At 44.9% G+C, this 23,193-nt stretch overlaps 1 protein-coding gene across 3 annotated transcripts in view; it reads right to left on the bottom strand.

Annotated features, from left to right (window-relative positions):
* DROSHA (drosha ribonuclease III) overlaps positions 1-23,193 on the bottom strand; it is an 83,900-nt gene that overhangs the window by 55,428 nt on the left and 5,279 nt on the right. For all 3 annotated transcript variants that reach the window (XM_086609008.1, XM_086609009.1, XM_086609010.1), the window contains exons 3-7: positions 21,391-21,483; positions 13,072-13,303; positions 7,183-7,324; positions 6,462-6,616; positions 1,844-1,924 (exon numbers count right to left, since the gene is read on the bottom strand). In XM_086609008.1, the coding sequence (XP_086465134.1) occupies positions 1,844-1,924; positions 6,462-6,616; positions 7,183-7,324; positions 13,072-13,303; positions 21,391-21,483 (703 nt within the window). The remainder of the gene's footprint in view (positions 1-1,843; positions 1,925-6,461; positions 6,617-7,182; positions 7,325-13,071; positions 13,304-21,390; positions 21,484-23,193) is intronic.

Here is a 23,193-nt window from a genome sequence, read left to right as displayed (position 1 = left end):
TACATTTTCACTTTCAGAAATATTTTTAAAGCTACTCAAAAGGAAAAGAAGGTGAAAAACATCGCTGTAATTTTTTCATTTTCCATTTGACTCTCCAGCTATCTTACACACAGCAGTTAGTCGTTTATGTAGCAGACTAATTTCCTCTTTTATATAAATTTGTTTCAGGAAACTGATTTTAAAAGCTTACGAAAAGGAACCTGGACCTCACACAACAAGATCTCAAAGCATGTTGTCAAGATAGACAGGTATCAGTCCGTCTGCTCGGGGCAAATCTGGGGCCTGAAGAGAAGGGATTAGTTTATGACCACAGAGGCAGCTCTGTCTGCCAGGTTGTAACGCCTGCCTGCGAGGTTCAAAGGCAGCCAGCCCTCCGTGCACTCTGCTGCAACATCCAACACCTGGGATTCGTGTTTTCTTCCAGCCTGTTCTGAAACAGTCTAGTTTAAAGACCTCAGCAGTCAGACAAAATCAGTTTCTCGTATGTTCTACACCCAACTTTCTGCAGTTCACAGGCTGCCACCAGCCTGCTCGGAATACATCTGTCTGCATGGAAAAATAAAATCACTACTCTAAACAGCATCACAAAAGTTGGCCTGATTGCAATGGTAAGATAGCTACACCACTATGCAGCTCTGTGCACTTTGCAAAACCCATCCAATAGGTCAGGTAATCACTCTGGCTGTTCAGCCCCAAATTAAGCTTCTCACTGCTGCAACAAAGCAGTTACAAACCAGCTAGTTTAAAGAGAGGCAGGTTTATCCACAGGACATTGTAAAAACTAGTATATCCTGGGAGATCTTCTGAAACCTCAAATTCCCAGTTGGCCTTGCTTCAGGGAGGAGATGCCTTCATGCAGCAAGTTTTATGTACCAGTTTTCTCCTGCTAAAATTTTCTCCCTACTTCTCTGCAAGGAAAGCACTAGAGACAATGTGGGGAGGAACCGGTCCTGAACTGGAGTGATTTATGGCAAGCTTCAGACCAAATCTATTTTTCTGAAATAAAATAACTCACAGAAACAGTCACAAATCCTAACTGCAGAGAAATAAAAGAATGTTTCAGTAAATATATGTGGAAAGGTATACAGAAAAATTAAATTATTGAAGAAAAATTACAAACATAAATTGTAAAACCTACATATTAACTTTCTCAAATTCTTTCACAAAAATAAAGTATTTTAGAATTAAAAAGCTTGAGGTGGCCCAAGCACTGTTTTTATTTGCAGAAACAATACCGATCACAAAGTATGCTCTATATAAATGAGTACTTCTAAGGAAAATAACCAAACATTATTTCTACATTTTTCAAAAGAAAGGCACTACCATTCTAAAATGTGTTTCAGGAAGCTGATGGAGTATTTTTTTCTAATTACATATTCATAAAGAACTGTTTGACAGTTTGCGGTGCAGACAAGTGCCAGTGCTATGGCAAGAACACCTCCTGACAAGCTTCCTGCTCCTGTCAGCAGCAGAATTACTATTTTATTTACTTTTACTTTTAAAGCAATCTCTTCACAAAGAGGGTCCTCATAACATACTCATCTAGTTGAAGATAGCAGATCTTTGACCACAAGTTATTTTTTATTAATGTAATTGTGTTTCAGAAACATTAAATAAAAAACCTAGAACCAAACAAATGCAGGCAAAAATTTTCCACAGTTTTAGGTGGATTTCATTACCAGTACTGCATTTTAAATATGAGGTTACACAACTAAGCAATTTAAAGTCGCACAGGAGTTTTAGTTCAGCCTGTAAATCATGGAAAAACAACCTCAAATCAACTCAAGTATGAGTTTACAGCAGCAAGTTTGTATTCATAATTGCAGTTCTTAGAATCACTTACCTCTTCACCAGGATAAATGCCATGTCTTATTCCTGTTCGTCGGGCTTTAGCACTGCACTTGCACAAAGGTCCATCATTCATCTGCCAAAAACAAAATAGGATTCTGTTTTTATTGAAAAACGGTTTTGGAAAAGCATGTTGGGTTTAATGCCCAGAGTGCTGATGCTTCTAAAAGCCTGTCATGCTTAGATTAAGTGGATGTTCTTAAGCCAATAAAACCAAAAACAGTATAGAATAATGTAAGAAAGCTGCACAATAGCATTAGAACTTTATCACTGTTTCAGAAGCACAAGACAGACAAACACTCTTAGCAGAATTGTACCACTCTACTATCATATACATCTTTTCTATTTCTTATACATACAAACAGTACTCTGTCTGCCTAAAACAGGCAGATGGGATGCACCCGCGGGTGCTGAGGGAGCTGGCAGATGTCATTGCCAGGCCACTTGCCATCATCTTTGCCAAATCGTGGGGAACAGGAGAGGTGCCTGAGGACTGGAGGAAAGCAAATGTCACGCCGGTCTTCAAAAACGGCAAGAAGGAAGACCCAAGAAACTATAGACCGGTCAGCCTCACCTCCATCCCTGGAAAGTTAATGGAACAACTTAGCCTTGGTGCTGTCTCTAGGCATATCAAGGATAAGAGGGTCATTAGGGGCAGTCAACATGGCTTCACTAAGGGGAAGTTGTGCTTGACAAACCTGATAGCCTTTTATGAGGACATCACCCAGTGGGTGGATGGTGGTAGAGCAGTGGATGTGGTCTATCTTGACTTCAGTAAAGCATTTGACACAGTCTCCCAGGGCATTCTCACAGCTAAACTAAGGAAGCGTGGTCTGGATGATCGGGTAGTGAGGTGGATTGTGAACTGGCTGAAGGATAGAAGCCAGAGAGTAGTGGTCAATGGGACAGAGTCCAGTTGGGGGCCTGTATCCAGTGGAGTCCCTCAAGGGTTGCTACTGGGACCTGTATTGTTCAACATATTCATCAATGACTTGGATGAGGGAATAGAGTGCATGGTCAGCAAGTTTGCTGATGACACTAAACTGGGAGGAGTGGCTGACACACCTGAAGGCTGTGTTGCCATTCAGAGAGACCTGGACAGGCTGGAGAGTTGGGCAGGGAGAAATTTAATGAAATACAACAAGGGCAAGCGTAGAGTCTTGCATTTCGGTAAGAACAACCCCATGTACCAGTACAAGTTGGGGAATTAACTGTTGGGGAACAGCACAGGGGAAAGGGACCTGGGGGTCCTGGTGGACAGCAGGATGACCATGAGCCAGCAATGTGCCCTTGTGGCCAAGAAGGACAATGGCATCCTGGGGTGTATTAGAAGGGGTGTGGTTAGTAGGTCGAGAGAGGTTCTCCTCCCCATCTACTCTGCCCTGGTGAGGCCGCATCTGGAATATTGTGTCCAGTTCTGGGCTCCTCAGTTCAAGAAGGACAAGGAACTGCTTGAGAGAGTCCAGCGCAGGGCCACAAAGACGATGAAGGGAGTGGAGCATCTCCCTTATAAGGAAAGGCTGAGGGAGCTGGGTCTCTTTAGCTTGGAGAAGAGGAGACTGAGGGGGGACCTCATGAATGTTTATAAGTATGTAAAGGGTGACTGTCATGAGGATGGAGCCAGGCTCTTCTCACTGGCATCCAATGATAGGACAAGGGGAAATGGATATAAGCTGGAACCTAGGAGGTTCCGCTTAAACATGAGGAAGAACTCCTTCCCAGTAAGGGTAGCAGAACACTGGAACAGGCTGCCCAGAGAGGTTGTGGAGTCTCTTTCTCTGGAGATGTTGAAAACCCGCCTGGACACGTTTTTGTGTGATCTAATCTAGGTGGTCCTGCTCCGGCAGGGGGATTGGACTAGATGATCCTTTGAGGTCCCTTCCAATCCCTAACATTCTGTGATTCTGTGCGACATGTTTTCAGGCTCTAAACATGCACATGCAAATATTTACATGCTGAAATCTCCACATTAAAACAGCTCCGCTCAGTTCACTGACTGAAATCCCATTTCTGTTTAACCCCTCTGCCATGTGGCAAGGCCATCACCTGAAGCATGCAAAGCAGACTATCTGAAGATTTTACTTGGTACTTTAAATAACTAACAGGAACATTTCAAATCCATCCAGTGAACAAATCAGTGAAAAAGGGGAAGGGGATAAAAAATACCCACTTCAGTATTCTGTATAAGTGCATGAAGTAGCTATACCACAAATGGCCACTGCACACAGTATAAAGCTAGCGTCTTTCTTCTCACTTTTACGACCAAGTTCAGTGCAGACTATAAATTACTCCAATACCCTAAAGCTTTCTGCTCTTAACATCATGCCCATTGCAGAAATCCAAAAAAGAAAAAACCCAGAAGCAAACTGGAGAAGCAAATGCAGTTCCTAAGCCCAGGCTTCATTGCAGTTTTTCAAAGTCTGAGTCCAAGAACTGAAACATTTTTTATAGGCTTGGAAAAAATCCAACAACCTTGCAATGCAATACAAAAACCAGTAGGACTTTCCATGCCATTGTAAGTAGTCTGAAAATGTAAACAGTATCCATGGTGGGGCTAAACACTATCACCATACAATAGATATAATGTGAAGATACTTCAGGAAGCAAGAACCACCAAACTACTGTTAATGTAGTCTTCAGACAGCTGGGAGAGGGACGACACTTCTTAGTTTTGATGTTAATTCTCTGAATGTTCATCTCAGTTTAATTTATTCGGACTGGCACAGTGCATACATGCAACGGAACATAAGAAGTAGGATGCTTCTTTAGTCCTTTGGGAATTTAGTCATGCAATCTTAACAAGAGTAACATGATGGCTTTTTGTTCATGTGTTTTTTTCAACTATCTGAGACCCTTGAGGAAAGCAAGAGGCTCAATGAAACAATCATGCTGACAGGTAGAAGCATACTTTCTCACTGCTTATACAGCCACAAAACAGAAGAGTGTTAAAAATGCATTCAATAGCAAATTGCTCAATCTCCCCCCCCTAAAAAGGGGGTCTACTGAGGCTATTAAAATAATCATCACTTATTCCTGAAAATCTCATCCTTAATTCTTAGAACTGTTCAGCACTAACACTGCCTCTGTTACATTAAACACACAGACTAAGACTGGCAGAGACATGAAGTACCTGTAAAGCCCAGGACTTGAGAAGCAAGTCAGATACATATCTATCTTATCCCTAATGACACAGCTCATGGAAAGAAATGCAGAAAAGCAATTGTAAAGCAATGACAAAATGATGCTGAAAGATCATTTTACATAAACTAAGGCAATGGCTTCTAACTTCCTCTGACCAACAGGGCAAAACAAACAGGCAGGTAACACTTGTAAGCAAAAGGCCGCTGTGCTGGCATCAGCTTTAACAACTTTTTTCCCGGCAACTGCCAGCACTGCTGGAGATTATCCAAAGTAACAAACACACTGTTCGGATTGAAGGGTTGGGAAGATTCATCCTAAAAATCCGGTTACACGTCTGACAGTGTACTTGTATGTGGCATTGTGCATGGCAATCATTCCTGTTTTATGGAGCAATAGTTAGAGAGCATTTTGGTGTACCAGGTAAATATGTAGGAACACACCAAACGTTTTCAAATAACATCTACTTGGAAGTAGTACAGCACTGACAAGCTCACCATGATCTGATTTCAGCCCCTATAAGGGAGATGAAGAGACAGTCCCAAGAAAGTTTTTGGGAAAGAAAGCTTTTCAGCAGGAAACTCATAAACCACACATTCCTGAAACTATTCATCCTACAGTTATTCCACTTCTTTTTATTTAGCCAGTATTTCTAAAAAGTTTGCTAATTTTGTTTTCCATACAAATAAAAACAGCTAGCTATGCTCAGTCAAATTATTATTATATTTTTAAATAGAAGCATAAATGAATCTGTAATAGAATATTCAACAGACTTTTGAATTATCACAGTTGTAATAAGCATTGCAGTATCTCTTGGCATTATGATTTGTTGCACACTAAACTCCCGCATCACAAAAAGTGCCAGAAAAATAAATCTACCGAGATGCCATTTGACAATGAGTTAGAATAGACTGTAAAATATTTAAGTAAGAAAGATGAAGACGACAAATTTGCAGACAAAAACCAGTCTTCTGTGCAATGTATACATTCAAAACAACACTTCACGAGCTCAGCAATTACATTTAACGAGAACTATAATCTCCACGCAATTACAAAAGAACCATTAGACAAGAAATTAGGAGCATTAACCGCATACTTAAAACATTATTTATCATTATGAGCTGAGAGCTTTTAGGTGAAAAATTTGTAAAGGAGGTAAACATGCTGCCTTTTCTCCATCCCAGAATTTATCTGTGTACCTTTATCTCAGGGCTAAGAGGACAGCATTAGTACGCTGTTTGCAACTGAGGCTTTATTAACAGTCAGACATGACTAATATTCACCAGGATTCATAAGCTGGAACCACACTCTTGAAATCAAAAGTGAAGTGTTTTGAAGAAGATGAGAGAGAAAAGGGGGGTAAAACATGCATGTTTAAATGTAAGTCACTCAGCATGTTTGACAATAGTGCAGAATTTTAGGTCTACAGGGAAGACAGACTTTCAGACACACAGTACTTTTTCCTCTCACCATACCTGTCCTGGATCATTGTACCACAGTTCTTCATGGAGACGATCAGGGTGTGCTTTTTTACGCTTAATTTCCGCAATGACATCAAAAACTTCAGAATCTGAACTGCTAGAGCAGCTGCTATCATCTTCAGAGTCACAGTCTGAGTCACTGGAGGTCTCTGATTCACACAGGGAAAACAGTGTCAGCTGAAAAACACTTCCACACGCTCTCTTCCCCAGTACCAATGTGTGCTCTAACATGATATAACTAACTGTGGCATATGAAAGTTATTAAAGTTGGGCATGACATTCACGCTAACAAAAAGGACAGCAACCACATTTTAAATTAAAAATGACAGCAAATGCCATGGATATTAAACGCCTACAACTGCATCTGTTAGCATGCATCAGATTGCTGTTTGGCTGCCCAGGACCACCACTGATCAGTTGTAGAAGAGCAATTTCCGTTATTTGACATAAAATATTATAGAGCTATAACCAACAAGTATGACTGAAAAGTTAAAAGATAAGAAGAAAAAAAAGACACTCTCCGTTTTCTCTTAGGCTTTCTGAGTAAATAAACTAGCTCTACTTCACTCAAAAACAACAGTAAAATTCCCATGGATACACAATACAAAGGAAGGATTTAAAAACCACAGATTATCCTACCAACACTTTTAAATTGTCAAAATCAGGTTAACTATAGATTACTCCATTTCAGAGCTTTGTCATCACTTCTGCCTACCTAAATCTTCATCCAGCTTGGTCTTTGGTGGCTCCCACGGTGGTCTGGCTGCTTTGGCCTTTGCCTGTCGCTTTCCTAACTCCTCGTCAAACTTTTCATACAGATCTCGGAGCTTGCTTGTTCCTACCACAGTAGAGTCTCCCTGTTAATTAAAAAGCAGAGCAACAAAAAGTCAGTGTTGAAACAGCACATGAACATAACATGTACCAACGTTTCATGATGAAAAGCAAGAGGGGGAAAAGACAGACTGTGTAGTTCAATGAAACACGGAAATACTTGTTCAGGCTTTAGCATATCATTACATTGCTCCACCAGGTGAATTAGTAGAGAAATTACTTCATTTGCTGGTGCATTATCATCAAACCTTTGGCCTAACAAAGCGGAACTATGGCTAAGCATATTTAGTACAGCTCAACATTGATTTTTAACAGTTTCGGAAGAAACAAGAGACCTGTGAAAGTGTTTTGGAATTAAAAAGAATTTTATCACATATAAGAAAGACAAAACTCAGCTCGTTTTGTTGCCTGCTTTGAATCACCATGAATTCACTTTCCATGTCACTCAGAAAAACCCTACAACCAACCACAAACACAAAAACCCCACAAAAGCCAGAAACCTCCCCCCTCTATCACTACGCCACCATCAAGTGTTATTGTCAAGAACAAAGAATTCTGACTTCCTGCTTCTGTACAAAATTTCTCCCAAGGCTGAGGGAATACATAGTGCTTGAGGGATCTTTCCTCAAATACAGGTATAACGGAAGAAAACCCACACCCTTCCCTCCTGGAGACAAAAAAGTACCCCTCTTCCATGCTTCTTAAGCATTTTCTAGCCGGGACCAGATCTGCCGCTGTTGGGGGCGGTGCCGGCGTAGGCGGGCTGCTGCGAGAGCCGGGGAGGAGCCAGCACACCCGCGGGTTTTTCTGGAAGCATTTTCTAGCCGGGACCAGATCTGCCGCTGTTGGGGGCGGTGCCGGCGTAGGCGGGCTGCTGCGAGAGCCGGGGAGGAGCCAGCACACCCGCGGTAAGTTTAAAAGGGCTGTCATCGTGCCTAACGGTCATTTCTGCGGAGATCCACTTCAGAGCAGGTAAGACTGCGACTGGGGAGAGCTACTGCAGGAAAAAACCGAAAAAAGCTCTTTTCTAGGGTTTTTCTGGAAGCATTTTCTAGCCGGGACCAGATCTGCCGCTGTTGGGGGCGGTGCCGGCGTAGGCGGGCTGCTGTGAGAGCCGGGGAGGAGCCAGCACAGCTGTGAGTCACTGGGCTATAAATAGCCTCAGGGAGGGCAGCGACTAGTCGCTGCCCACCGCGAAGGAGCTGAGGAAGGCTATTGTTCCCGCCTAACGAGGGGACAACAGCTGTAGTCTACAGCTCCTTGGACGGGATTTGAGGTACTTCATTTTATCAGGGAGTCATGGTGGCCACTCGGAGGAGGAAAAATGTGCTTTCAGCACCCACTCGAAGGGATGTGGGTGTTCAGGTCACAGGCTGTGAGGAATGTCACAGCTTATCCTTGGTAGCTGGGAGCAACCCTGAGGATGGCTGCGTGAGGTGCGAGCAGGTTGATGACCTGCTAAGCCGGGTGGCGCAGCTCCAGGATGAAGTACTGGAGCTCAGGGAGGAGGTGAGCAGGTTAAGAATAATTAGGGAAAGCGAGAGGGAAATTGACAGCTGCCATAATCTGGTTGTGGTAGAGCAGAAAGAAGTGGAGAGGGTAAAGGGGATCAGGGAATGCGAGGAATTAAGGGACAAGGAGCAATGGCACAAGGTCCCTGCTCGGCGTGGCAAGCGCAATGGAATAGCAACTCCCTTGCCCCCCCAGGTGTCCTTATGCAACAGGTACAGTGCTCTGCAAGGGGAACTAGATGACAGGGAGGGTGATGGCTGTCCCTGCTTGGAGGTGTCTCCAAAGCCGGATCAGACTGCCATCGGTACTAAAACCTCATCAAAAGAAGAAAACATAGACGAGGGCCCACGCAGAGGGTTGCCTAAGGGGAGTCAGTCTGCCTCACGACTTCTGACCGCCCCTGTTAAAAGAAAAAGGAGGGTAATTGTCATAGGTGATTCCCTTCTGAGGGGAACAGAGGGGCCAATATGTCGACCAGACCCAACCCACAGGGAAGTCTGCTGCCTCCCTGGGGCCCACGTCAGGGACGTCACTAGGAAACTCCCTAGTCTGCTACGGCCCTCTGATTATTATCCATTACTGGTAATGCAAGTTGGTAGTGATGAGCTAACAGAGAGAAGTCCAAAGGCCATCAAAAGGGACTTTAGGGCATTGGGACGATTGGTCGAAGGGTCAGGAGCCCAGGTAGTGTTTTCTTCAATCCCTTTAGTGGCAGGAAAGAACATAGAGAGGAACAGAAAATCAGATTTGATTAACAGATGGCTCAGAGGCTGGTGCCACCGACGGAAATTTGGTTTCTTTGATCATGGGGAGGCTTTCCCTGAACCAGGTCTGATGGTACCAGATGAAACATGCCTTTCTCAGAGGGGAACCAGGGTCTTAGCTCAAAAGCTAGCAGGGCTCATTGGCAGGGCTTTAAACTAGATTTGAAGGGGGAGGGGGGGAATATCAAGAATGATAAAGATATGGTGGAAGTACCCGTAGAACAGAAGAAGGGAATTCCAGCCGCTCCAGCCAAGAAGTCAGATTCATACTGCTGTCAGCATGGCACCAGTGCCAGCACTGAGGGTCCAGAGGCTGGGGAAGGATCGCAGGTATGTTCAAACGAACTTACACTGCCGTCCAAGAGAACCCCTGTCGCTCCAGCCAGCGAGTCGGCTTTGTCGGAGGCCCAGCTGAAGTGTATGTACACCAACGCACGCAGCATGGGAAATAAACAGGATGAGCTGGAGATGCGTGCACATGAGCAGGGCTACGACCTTATTGGCATCACGGAGACGTGGTGGGACGACTCCTATGACTGGAGTGTCAACATGGAGGGGTATAAGCTTTTTAGAAAGGACAGGAAGGGGAGACGAGGAGGGGGTGTTGCTCTCTATGTCAGCAACCGGCTGGAATGCGTGGAGCTTCGCCTGGGGTCGGAGGAGGAGCTGACAGAGAGCTTATGGGTCAAGATTAGAGGACAGAGACGGATAGGGGATGTTACGGTAGGGGTCTGTTACAGGCCACCTGGCCAGGAGGACAGAGCAGATGAGGCGCTTTATAGCCAGATAGGAGCAGCCTCGCGGTCACAAGCCCTGGTCCTCATGGGGGACTTCAACCACCCTGACATCTGTTGGAGAGACAATACAGCAGGGCACAGGCAGTCCAGGAGGTTCCTGGAATGCGTGGATGACAACTTCCTCCTGCAGATGATAGAGGAGCCGACAAGGAGGGGTGCCATGCTCGACCTTGTGCTCACCAACAGGGAGGGACTGGTGGGTGAGGTGAAACTTAAGGACAGCCTTGGCTGCAGTGACCACGACACAGTGGAGTTCAAGATCCATGGGGCAGCAAGGAAACCATTCAGCAAGCTCTGTACCCTAGACTTCAAGAAGGCGGACTTCGGCCTCTTGAAGCACCTGATGGGCAAAGTGCCGTGGGAGGTGGTCCTGGAGGGGCAAGGGGCCCAGGAAAGTTGGTCCACATTCAAGGAGCACCTTCTCCAAGCTCAGCAGAGGTGCATCCCGACGAAGAACAAGTCGGGCAAAAAGACCAGGAGGCCGGCGTGGATGAGCAAGGAGCTCCTGGACCAACTGAAAATGAAGAGGTTAGCCTACAGAGGGTGGAAGCGGAGACAGATAGCCTGGGAGGAATACAGAGAAGCTGTAAGAGTGACCAGGGATCAAGTGAGGAAGGCTAAAGCCCTGAAGGAATTGAATTTGGCAAGGGATATAAAAAGCAACAAGAAATGCTTCTATAGGTATGTAGGGGACAAAAGGAAGTCCAAAGAGAATGTAGGCCCCCTCCGGAAGGATACTGGTGCTCTAGTTACCCGGGACATAGAGAAGGCTGAGGTACTTAATGAATTTTTTGCCTCAGTCTTCAATGGTAAAGCCTCTTGTCTTACCACCCAAGCTGTGGAAAGAACTAGCAGGGACTGTGAGGATGAACCACCGCCCACTGTACTTGAAGACCAGGTTCGAGAACATCTGAGGAACTTGAAGGTGCACAAGTCCATGGGACCTGATGAGATCCATCCGTGGGTCCTGAAGGAACTGGCGGATGAAGTTGCCAAGCCACTGGCTATTGTATTCGAGAAGTCGTGGCGGTCTGGCGAGGTCCCCGATGACTGGAAGAGAGGGAACATAACCCCCATTTTTAAAAAGGGGAACAAGGAGGACCCGGGCAACTACAGACCGGTCAGCCTCACCTCTGTGCCTGGCAAGGTCATGGAGCAGATTCTCCTGGGAACCATGCTAAGGCACATGGAGAGCAAGGAGGTGGTGGGTGACAGCCAACATGGCTTCACCAAAGGCAGATCGTGCCTGACCAACTTGGTGGCCTTTTACGATGGGGTGACAGCATCGGTGGACAAGGGTCGACCAATGGATGTCATCTACCTGGACTTGTGCAAAGCTTTTGACACTGTCCCGCACGACATTCTTCTCTCTAAATTAGAGAGTCATGGGTTTGATGGATGGACCACTCGGTGGATAAGGAATTGGCTCAATGGCCGCACTCAGAGAGTAGTGGTCAACGGCTCAATGTCCAAGTGGAGACCGGTCACGAGTGGCGTCCCTCAGGGGTCCGTGTTGGGCCCGGCCCTCTTCAACATCTTTGTCGGTGACGTGGACAGTGGCATGGAGTGCACCCTCAGCAAGTTCGCCGATGACACCAAGCTGTGTGGTGCCGTCGACACGCTGGAAGGGAGGGATGCCATCCAGAGGGACCTTGACAGGCTGGAGAGGTGGGCCCGTACCAACCTCATGAAGTTTAACCAGGCCAAATGCAAGGTCCTACATCTGGGTCGTGGCAATCCCAGGCATAAATACAGACTGGGTGGTGATTGGATCGAGAGCAGCCCTGAGGAGAAGGACTTGGGAGTACTGGTGGACGAGAAGCTCAATATGAGCCGGCAATGTGCTCTTGCGGCCCAGAAGGCCAACCGCGTCCTGGGCTGCATCAAGAGGAGTGTGGCCAGCAGGTCGAGGGAGGTGATTCTCCCCCTCTACTCTGCCCTTGTGAGACCTCACTTGGAGTACTGCGTCCAGTTCTGGAGCCCCCAACATAAGAAGGACATGGACCAGTTGGAGAGGGTCCAGAGGAGGGCCACGAAGATGATAAGAGGGCTGGAGCACCTTTCCTATGAGGACAGGCTGAAAGAGTTGGGGCTCTTCAGCCTGGAGAAGAGGAGGCTCCGGGGTGACCTTATAGCGGTCTTCCAGTACCTCAAGGGGGCCTACAGGAAAGATGGGGAGAGGCTGTTCAGGAGGGCCAGTTATGATAGGACAAGGGGTAATGGTTTTAAAATAGAGGGAGGTAGGTTCAGGTTGGATATTAGGAAAAAATTTTTTACTATGAGAGTGGTAGAACACTGGAACAGGTTGCCCAGAGAGGTGGTGGATGCTCCATCCCTGGAGACGTTCAAGGCCAGGTTGGACAAGGCCCTGAGCAACCTGATCTAGTTGGAGATATCCCTGTTCCTTGCAGGGGGGTTGGACTAGATGACCTTCGAAGGTCCCTTCCAGCCCTAACCATTCTATGATTCTATGATTCTATGTACCACTGATCTGAATGCAAAAAGACAGAAGAAAGTTGAAAATAGAGAACACCAACAAATACAGCCCTTAACAGGGTTAAAAGACTGAGATGACTGGGGGCAGAGAAGGATTTAAATGACACGAAACATGATCCTGTTGAAGGGTTCATATTAATCGAGTAATCAAATAATCAACAAAGGACTCTGTACAGTAATTTTAGAATTCTCTGAAAAACATACCACTTGATCCATAGGGTCATTGGAATAATAGCTTTCAGAATGGGTACAGCGAACCCAGACTGGCTTAAGTAATTCCTCATCTTCCTCTTCATTTTTTTCAGATGCATTCTCCTCTGATTCTTTGTCTTTGATAGCACTATAATTTTTCTCTTTGCTGGAGCTCTGGTTCTCAGACCATCTTTCTCTGTCATCCTCCCATCGGGGTCTCTTTCTCTCTCTGCTTGGAGACCGGCTTAGTACAAAAAGGCAAACAAAAGAGATTATCTTTATTATTTTAACAGTGAGAGTTTTATAATGAAAAACAAATAGTTTGCTTCAGACCAGTACATCATCCTATCATAAAAATTACAGCAAAATCCAATTGCCTCTTACTGCTTTGAACTTACACCATAAAGAGTAGAGTACTTTGCAGTTCTGACCTACCATAAAAAATTACCTAAAATTGAAAGAGCTTTTGTATTTTAAACCTTATTCAAGAATTAGAATGAGAAAAAACCCCAAACTTTTAGATTAAAATTCCTACTTGCATTCTAGGTTACTTTCTTTTTGTTTTGCTCCAGAGTGGGAAACTCGTCGCTAAAAACTAAAAGTCACATCACTCACAACTAAAAGTTACAATATAAAGAAGTTATAATATACAGCCCACAAACTATTTGCATGAGAAAGAATTAGAGTTTTATTTAGAAGGATTATATAAAAGCCACACTGCTTGTGTTACTCTAACTCTGGCACTTCTTTGAACAACACAACCTGTGATATTCTTTATGTATTGAAAGAGTAATTCTTTCAAAAGTTGAATGTAGGAAAACTACTTTTTTTAACTCCTTTGCCTAAAAAACCAATAACGTTGCGCTGATTTCAACTATCCAGGATTCAGAAGGAAAGGACCATCAATATTAAAAAAAAAATCCTAAAAGATAATCTAAACACAGAATGACTTTAAATAATCTTGGTACTTTACAAACTGGAAGCAGATGTAAAAGGAAGTCTTTAGGACACAGCAGTGAAGCCCTCTCTCCAGATTCTAACTCTACAAGGTCTTGAGACAACTGTCATTTTCATGTATAAGCAGAAAGTTAGAAATTTAAGACACTCATCTGGAGGAGTTCCTCTCCGAGACTGGCCATAATATTCTCTCAGTTATGGACAATCCCTGCTTGGGCCCCAGAGCACAAGGTTACCAACTAGATTACTTTTGTCCTTCAAGTTAACTCAATGGCCTTAAAAGGAAATGTAGATTGATAGCCTGCCAAGATGCATGCCTCCTGGATGCCTCTCCAATGACCGCAATGAGGAGACTAAAGGGATGAGCTTATTACCTGTGGTCTGCTAACGCTACCCTATCACTATAACCCACGAGAGTGTGTTTACGTTAAGCAAGCCAATTGTAGAATGTAGTCGTGTCACGCCATATTCTGCTATATAACCTGTGTGTTGGTTGTAATAAAGGAGCATGATTTCTAACCATGTTGGTGTACGGTCATGACTCGGGTCCGTCCACAGTAGGGATCCTGCTACAAGTGGCACCTGAGCAGGGACCCTGAAAAAGTCGCTTAAATGCGGAAGAAATCACTTAAATGCAGATAAACTCGCTTAAATGCGGAAGCCTCCATAGCATCGTGGATACGGTATTGGGAGCCTGTGGACGAGACAGCAGGGAAGGGCACAGGACGAAGAGAATCGCCGGAGTCTGGTAGTTTCGCAACGGCCGAGCGAACCTCTGCAAGGTAAGACCGCGATGGGAACGGACACAGCAATCAAGTCGTTAACCAGTATACTCTCTAAGAGAGGAGAAACCGTTAACCCTAAGGAGACAGAAAGCCTCATTAAGTGGGCAAAAGCAAACGGACATTGTAAAACCTCTCCGCCACTCTAATGTTGACGAATGGCGTGAAGTGGGGGAACATCTCTAGGAGACCACCTCAGCGGGAGGAAAAGAGGGAAAAACAGCAAAAGAAGTGGGACGGACGTGGCGTGTCGTAATTAACACCTTGCGGGAGATGAAAGCTGAGCGAAAAGTTGCTGCTGCAGCCATAGAAGCCCTGCAGCCAGATAACACCTTTGGTGAGCCGCACGAGCCGCCGCTGCCACCCTCCCATATTGTGCAGTTCTTTGGGGTCGGATATTTATGCCCAATGAAAGGCATGCGAGCTCCCACCTGTTCTACTATCGCTGAGGTGTGGAAACAAGCCGAGGGGCTGGGAGAAACTGTGTCAGAACAAAAAACTGAGTCTAAAGAGCCTACGGGGCCCCCAGCCTGCTCAGGGACAACAGAAGAAGTGCCCGCCGCCCCTCCAGCGCCAACTGGGCACAAAGTGGAAGTGCCAGCCCAAGGGAATTCGGGGGGTGGTGACTGTACGGCTTCGTCATCGCTGTCGTCGGGCCAAGGAGGAGCCTCCTGCCGGCCAAAACTTAACCCTGCTTTGCCCTCCTCTGGCGTGCCAGTTCTTTTGCAGCTGATGGTCCTCGGCGGGAGGGGTCGGCAGCAGTTACAGATCGCGAACGGCTGGAGCCGCGACAACAACAACAACGACAGCAACAGAAACAACAAGGGGGTCGGCCGTCACAGGGCGGCTGGGTCGTCGTCCCCCCCCCCCGCCCCCCGCCCGGCTGAGGCGAGGCAGGGCTGACCCCCCGCCGCCGCTGCCCCCACCCCTCACCCCTGCAGGGCGCGACTGGAGAGCAGCCGCTTGGCCGCTGCCCGTGGCCCGGGTTTTACCAAAAGACAGCGCATCTTAACTTGGATCATCTCGATCGGCATTGCGGGAAATAACTAATCCTCTTCTGTTCCAGCAATTCCAACAATTAATATCAGTGTTGCAAAACCGTAAACATGCATATTCCATTGCACATCTGTGAGCGCACACCGCGCTTCCAGGGCCTGTAGCAGAAGGGAACAGGCGAGCTGAGCCTCTCACGAGTGCAGCTCTGGTACCAAACTCGCTCATGCAGGCAAACATCTTGCATGACTTGTACCATCAGAATGCTGATGCCATTAGGTTACAATTTGGTATAACAAGAGAGCAAGCCCGCTCAATCGTACAATTGTGTACTAGCTGTTAAAATATGATTATGCCACCAATGAATGGTGTTAATCCTCGTGGTTTACGCTCACAGGAACTTTGGCATACACCTCTTATCAGACATATGTATTTTTGTCATCATGAGGTATTGAGCATGTTACTGGTATTCTTTACAATCCTACTGAGCAATCGATCATAGAACATGTACATGGTACTTTGGAAAATATGCTTTTAAAATAAAAAGGAGAAATGATAGATAAATCTCCCAATGAAATAATAGCTAAAGCGTTACAGGTGTTAAAATTCTTAAATTGATAAAAAGATGATCTAGCTCTGATGGCTAAACATTTTGGGATGGATAAAATGTCACACATTAGTCAAAATCAGGCACAGGCAGGGTTACAGCAAGTGGCTTTCCAACAACTGACTGAATTGGCTACAAGAGCATTAAGACGTGTCCCTGATTTTTGGGACAGGGGAGGCTTCCTTTGCTTCCATTCGGCAGGGAGCACAGGAACCTTATGAACATTTCCTTGATCGGCTGCAAACAGCAGTTGAGAGACAAGTAGAAAATCCGGCTGCTGCAGATGTCTTGCTATTCCAGTTAGCAATTGAAGATGCTAATGCAGACTGCCAGCGAGCTCTTGATCCCATCAGAAATCAGGCAAAAACGATCGCAGATTTAATAAAGGCGTGTCAGAATGTGGGCTCGGAACACTATAAAGCAGAGATATTGGCAGCTAAATGTTTTGGTCAACAGTAATCACTAACACGTTGGTGCATTTAATTCCTACTGGTGTCTTTGGTCTTATATCACGAGGATTATGTGCACTATTGCTGGGACGATCATCCACCACAAAATTAGGATTATTTGTACTCCCCAAGGGTAATTAATTCTGAGGAAAAAAAAATAAAATAATTTTTTTGACACAGGAAGTCACAGCTGCACAACCTCTTTTAACAGTAATCATTAATGGGAAGGCTTTTTCTGGCCTAGTTGACACAGGGGCTGACGTATCTATAGTGAAGAAATTCTGACTGGCTGCCCTCTTGGCCTCTGATACAAGCCCTGGCAGCTGTGATTGGAGTAGGTGGAACACAGATCCCACAGCAGAGTGCACAGTTTTTGTTAGTACTAGGCCCAGATAACAAACAAGCTATTTTGAAACCATATGTTTTTGATGTCCCAGGTACATTATGAGGTCAGGATTTGTGGAATGTGAGGCTAACCTGAAATTTTTAGCACAGGTCACTGATGTCCAGCCCCAACTCAAGCTGGACTGGTTGACTGGCAAGCCGGTCTGGGTCAATCAGTGGCCATTAAAAGGTGAGTGGCTGGAGTGGGCTCAAAAATTAGTTGATGAACAGCTCAAATTAGGACATATAATTCCTTCCACTAGCCCATGGAATACTCCAATATTTGTTATCCCAAAGAAATCAGGAAAATGGAGAGTTATGTTAAAAGATTTAAGAGCTATTAATGCAATCATTTCACCACTGGGTGCATTACAACCGGGCGTACCAAATTCTACTATGATTCCAGAATGTTAGCATTTGATGGTGATTGATTTAAAAGATTGGGTTTTTTTTTTTTACTTTTATTTTATTTTATTTATACCCTAACGATTGTCCTAGTTTTGCCTTTTCAGTTCCAGTGCTTAACAATGAACGACCCATGCAACAATGTCATTGGATTGTACTGCCTCAAGGAATGATGAATATTCCTACAGCTTGTCAATTGGTGGTAGGTGATGCTTCCCGTCAGGTCAGACAGCAGATCAAGCTCAGCAGATTGTACACGTCTGCCCTGACCGTCAACGCATTGCGCCTTCAAATGCTCCAGCAGGAGTAAATCCAAAAGGTTTACGTGTTAATGAATTATGGCAAACTGATATTACTTATATTCAATCGTTTATTTGATCTAAATATGTACATATAACTGTTGATATATTTTCTGCCTTTGTTGTTGCTACTGCTCACACTGGAGAAAACCGTGGGAGTACCAAAGAAAATCGGGACAGACAATGGTCTGGTATAGTACTTATTTACAGGACTGGAGAGTGACTCCAGTCACTCCAGTGACTCCAGATACTACCGGTATCCCTCATTCGCCTATGGGACAAGCTGTTATTGAACGAACTCATTTAACATTAAAACAAATGCTTGATAAACAAAAAAGGGGGAGTCTCCGTATATTTCCCCACAAGAATCCTTAGACAAAGCTACATATGTCTTAAATTTTCTTAATTTGTCTGCTTCTAGGCAACATACTACGGCTGTGGATCATAATTTTAAACCCAGTGCCATTTTTGTAGAAAAATCAACAGCATGGTATAAGAAACTGGACTCAACTCATGGGATGGCCCTGTGTCTCTGCTACATGGGGAAGAGGGTATGCTTGTGTTCTCTTCCCCACAGGTCCATACCAGTTACCAGCAAGAAACGTAAAGCCAACCAGGACTTTTGAAACTACAGACAGAGAAGGGGAGATCCAAGAATTAGCAGAGCAAGCAGAGATCACAGAAATGCCAAATGAGGAGAATGGCTCAAATGGACAGACTCGTAATAGAAGATTTCATGTTAATATATCAACTGTTCTTATGTTTCTCATTGTTAGGTATATTATGTGTGTGAAAGTTGCTGGTATATATGCTTTGTGTGTTTTTTCCGATTGGAAGGTGTATGGATTCCACCCATAACTACTGGAAGGAGAAGAATTGACTGGTATCAAATTAATGACAAAGAATTACTAACTGGACTTAGTTGTGAGCACCTAACTTTGAAAAAGGAAGCTAGGAGGATTGTTATTGAACAACATGTTGCGATCCGCAAAAACCGCTGTTAGCCAGCAGAGCACATACTGGGCAGCCTTGTTGCATGCACTGGCCACGCGTGCAGCAACGCCGTGTCAGTACCTTTTTCATAGACTCTGTTGAGGGTGTAAAAGGGATGGCTCAGAGCGGAGCGGAAGGAGGCTGCAGAGCACACTGTGTGGATAAACAGGGGATGCCCTGAAGGTGCTGTGCCTGCCTCCCTTCTCCACAATGACCCTGCTGATTGTTACCCTCCCGCTCAGCGGAATCTTGGGCATAGTCGAAATAGTAAGGCTCCCAGAAAGGGAAACAATATGCCAGTAACTGCTTCTGCAAGGCTGTACCAAAACAAAATGCTAGTAACTGCTTCTGCAGGGCTATAATAGAGCTTAGCAGGGTATTCCTTTGCATATAAGGGGAGATCTAAGTACTATAGAGACTTTAGGAATGTATTTACCTAACACCACCATGAACCTAAGTCACAGACACATCCGGAATAGGTGAAGCACGCATGCTTATGATAGCTAGTGCGATTCTAGAGCAGAATTTTGGGAACCAGCTAAAATCATTGCAGCTTCAATATTTGCACCAGGAGTTGGAGTGACACAGGCATTAACTACACTGAATAAGTTGAGTCACTTGGTCTAACAAAACAAACGTCTCACAATTCTGTTTATCTATGCAAAGTGCCTCTGAACCATTTCGCACGTGCCTTATTGGTGTGCCAATACTTTGGCCAAATAATAGCACAAACATAACAGAGTGCAAAGATTCGTCAATACCTCTGCCCTCTCATACCAACAACCCAGTGGCATGAGACAGACCTGCAGTGGGTGGGATTGGCCTTTCGATGTAGGATCGGAAGTCCAAGCCGCCTTGATTAGAGCACTCAATGTGACCGCCCCCGCAGGACTGCAAGAACTTGATCTCTTAGGTAGCCTGTTACCAGGAACGTGGGAAAACGTTTCTGGTTTATGGAACCAGTCGATGAGTCACGACGCCATATTGTAAAACCATTCACCCTCCTATGCAACTTGTAAATGGCTCTGGAGTGGTTTGGTTCCAAACACTGAAGCAAGCCTATCAGGCTAAATTAGGACACAGTTTTTTCTTTCAAGACAAACTGCTTTTGAATGTGTCCGGCACATTGATGTGGGGAGATGTAAAAACTGGAGCGCTCATTGGGAAAGTATTTACACATGATACACTCCTGCGCCCCGGAATTTTTCTGATCTGTGGAGATCGTGCCTGGCCCGGAATTCCACAAGGCGCTATCGGTGGTCCTTGCTATTTGGGTTGCCTAACTCTCTTTGCCCCTAGCATTCATGATTTTCTAGCTGAATGAACAACCTGAACAAGCTGGGGTAAGAGGAGCCTGAAAGAATTTGACAGCACTTGTAATGACAACGTGCAGCTGCTGAGTCCAGCTGAAATAGCAGCACTATCTGTCTTCCTTCCAGGAGCCTCTGCTGGCAATGCTAATAATCAGTTGGCTAAGCTTGCTTGTTGGGCACTGAAACAATTTAATCTTACCTCTAGTATTCTCACTTCTCTATTGCTTGATGTAGATGATATCCGGCATGCTGTATTGCAAAATCGCGCTGCTTTTGATTTTTTATTGTTAGCTCAAGGCCATGGTTGTACTGACTTTGAAGGCATGTGCCGTATGGACCTATGTGACCACTCTCAAAGCATTCATAAGCAACTTGCAAACCTCCAAAGTAACATGCATCATATCACGACATAAGATGACCCATTCTCAAACTGGTTCGGTAGTTGGAACATACCAGGTTGGATAAAGGGATTAATCATACAAGGCATAACGATATTAGTTGCATTGCTGTTTATGATTCTCTTAGCAGGGTGTGTCCTGAAGTGCACCTCTCGGGTCCTCCTTAAAGCAATGCCAGGACTATGGATTGTCCAAAAACAGAAAGGGGGAAGTGTGGAGGAGTTCCTCTCCGAGACTGGCCATAATATTCTCTCAGTTATGGACAATCCCTGCTTGGGCCCCAGAGCGCAAGGTTACCAACTAGATTACTTTTGTCCTTCAAGTTAACTCAATGGCCTTAAAAGGAAATGTAGATTGATCGCCTGCCAAGATGCACGCCTCCTGGATGCCTCTCCGATGACTGCAATGAGAGACTAAAGGGATGAGCTTATTACCTGTGGTCTGCTAACGCTACCCTATCACTATAACCCACGAGTGTGTGTTTACGTTAAGAAAGCCAATTGTAGAATGTAGTCGTGTCACGCCATATTCTGCTATATAAGCTGTGTGTCGGTTGTAATAAAGGAGCATGATTTCTAACCATATTGGTGTACCGTCATGACTCGGGTCCGTCCACAGTAGGGATCCTGCTACACTCATCTTTTCTGAGTTTCAAACCAGGCACGTACGGACATATACATACACAAAAATTCACATGTGTGGATACAGAGAGCCCTCAAACACACAAGAGACTGAATGTAACCTTCCTTACCTTCCTGCTCTCTTGTAATCTTTTTTGTAGGATCTGTCTGGTGATGGTGATCTTCTGCTGTCACGGTGCCTGTGCCTCTCCCTCTCCCGCTCCCTTGGAGAGTTCAAAACATAAGTTAAATGATAAATCTGACATTTCATACATTCCACACTTAGAAGCACAGAAGCAGGCTGAGATCACATTATGCAAAATGATACACGTGCTGACAGCTAAAATCCCAGACATTCTGAATACTGACCGTCAAGAAATTCTTTAAAAACAGTCACCTGCCTCCTCTGCGTTTGTCATTAAGCCATCTATCTCAGTACAATGGTTAATTCATACTGTACAGAAATGACTTCTATAAATTCACCACAGGACTTGTTGCCATTCTTCCTCTTCTGTTAGTAATGGCAAAGGGTAAGATCAGTGTATCTTTAACCATTCTTAATACCTCAAGGAAGGGAAAGAAAACCTGTTCCATACACAGTAGCTCTGTAAGCACAATAATCATTCAAGTGCTTCAAGCAAGCCTTCTCTCCCTGACAGTCACCTCAATCAAGCACACACAAAAGACTAGTAAGACACAGAAAATCTGCATCCTGCTGAAACTGTGAATCTCATCTACAAGACTTAACTCGCACACACACGTAAAGAACTTGACTATCTAAATGCATTTCTGGGGCAAAAGACCTTTAAATTAACTGAAGGCTTGGGGGAAGAGTGACTGGAAAGCTGCCTGGTGGAAAAAGACCTGGGGGTGCTGGTCAATAGCCAGTGGACCATGAGCCAGCAGTGTGCACAAGTGGTCAAGAAGGCCAACAGCATCCCGGCTTGTCTCAGAAATAGTGTGGCCAGCAGGACCAGGGAAGTGATCATCCCCCTGTACTCAGCACTGATGTGGCCACAACTCAAATACTGTGCTCAGTTTCAGGCCCCTCACTACAAGAAAGACATTGAGGTGCTGGAGTGTGTCCAAGGAAGGGCAACAAAGCTGGTGAAGGGTCTAGAGCACAAGTCTTATGAGGAACAGCTGAGGGAACTGGGGTTGTTTAGCCTAAAGAAAAGGAGGCTGAGGTGAGACCTTATCGCTCTCTACAACTACTTGAAAGGAGATTGTAGGGAGGTGGGTGTCAGTCTCTGCTCCCAAGTAACAAGCAATAGGAAAAGAGGAAATGGTCTCAAGTTGCACCAGAGGATGTTTAGATTGGATAACAGGAAAAATTTCTTTACTGAAAGGGTTGTCAAGCCAGGGAAGTGGTAGAGTCACCATCCCTGGAGATACTAGAAGACGTGTAGATGCAGCACTTAGGGACATGGTTTAGTGGTGGACTTGGCAGTGCTAGGTGAACAGCTGGCCTCAATGATCTTAAAGGCCTTTTCCAACCTAAACGATTCTATGAAATCACTGTACACATGAGGCAGCAAAGATCACACAGCAGTTTTCATACTTTGGTAACAGTTGACAACTCATTAGTCTGCAATCATTTGTGTATCTGTCAAACCTCCTAGTAAACGAGTTTGCTGACAGACAAGGAATTATAAATATGTGCCTCAGGTGGTTTGGTAGGATAACAGAATGAATCAAGATTATTTATGATCATATATATATGTACGTTTCTATATGCATAACATGAAATAGAATGCAAATTTACAAAGCACAAAGTTCATATAAATTTTATATCACACTTCTCGACACACATTCATCCTTCTCTGCCTGTGCCTTGTTCAAGCATGGATTTCAATCTTCAGAGAAAGCATATTCTATGCCATCTGATTTGCTTGAGAGATAGATGTTCTGAAAAAAACACACCAAAATTGGCA

The sequence above is a fragment of the Tauraco erythrolophus genome, chromosome 3, assembly GCF_009769465.1.
Source record: "Tauraco erythrolophus isolate bTauEry1 chromosome 3, bTauEry1.pri, whole genome shotgun sequence".
Taxonomy (NCBI): domain Eukaryota; kingdom Metazoa; phylum Chordata; class Aves; order Musophagiformes; family Musophagidae; genus Tauraco; species Tauraco erythrolophus.
Note: the sequence above shows the minus strand (reverse complement) of the source record. Positions and strands in the feature narration are given on the sequence as shown.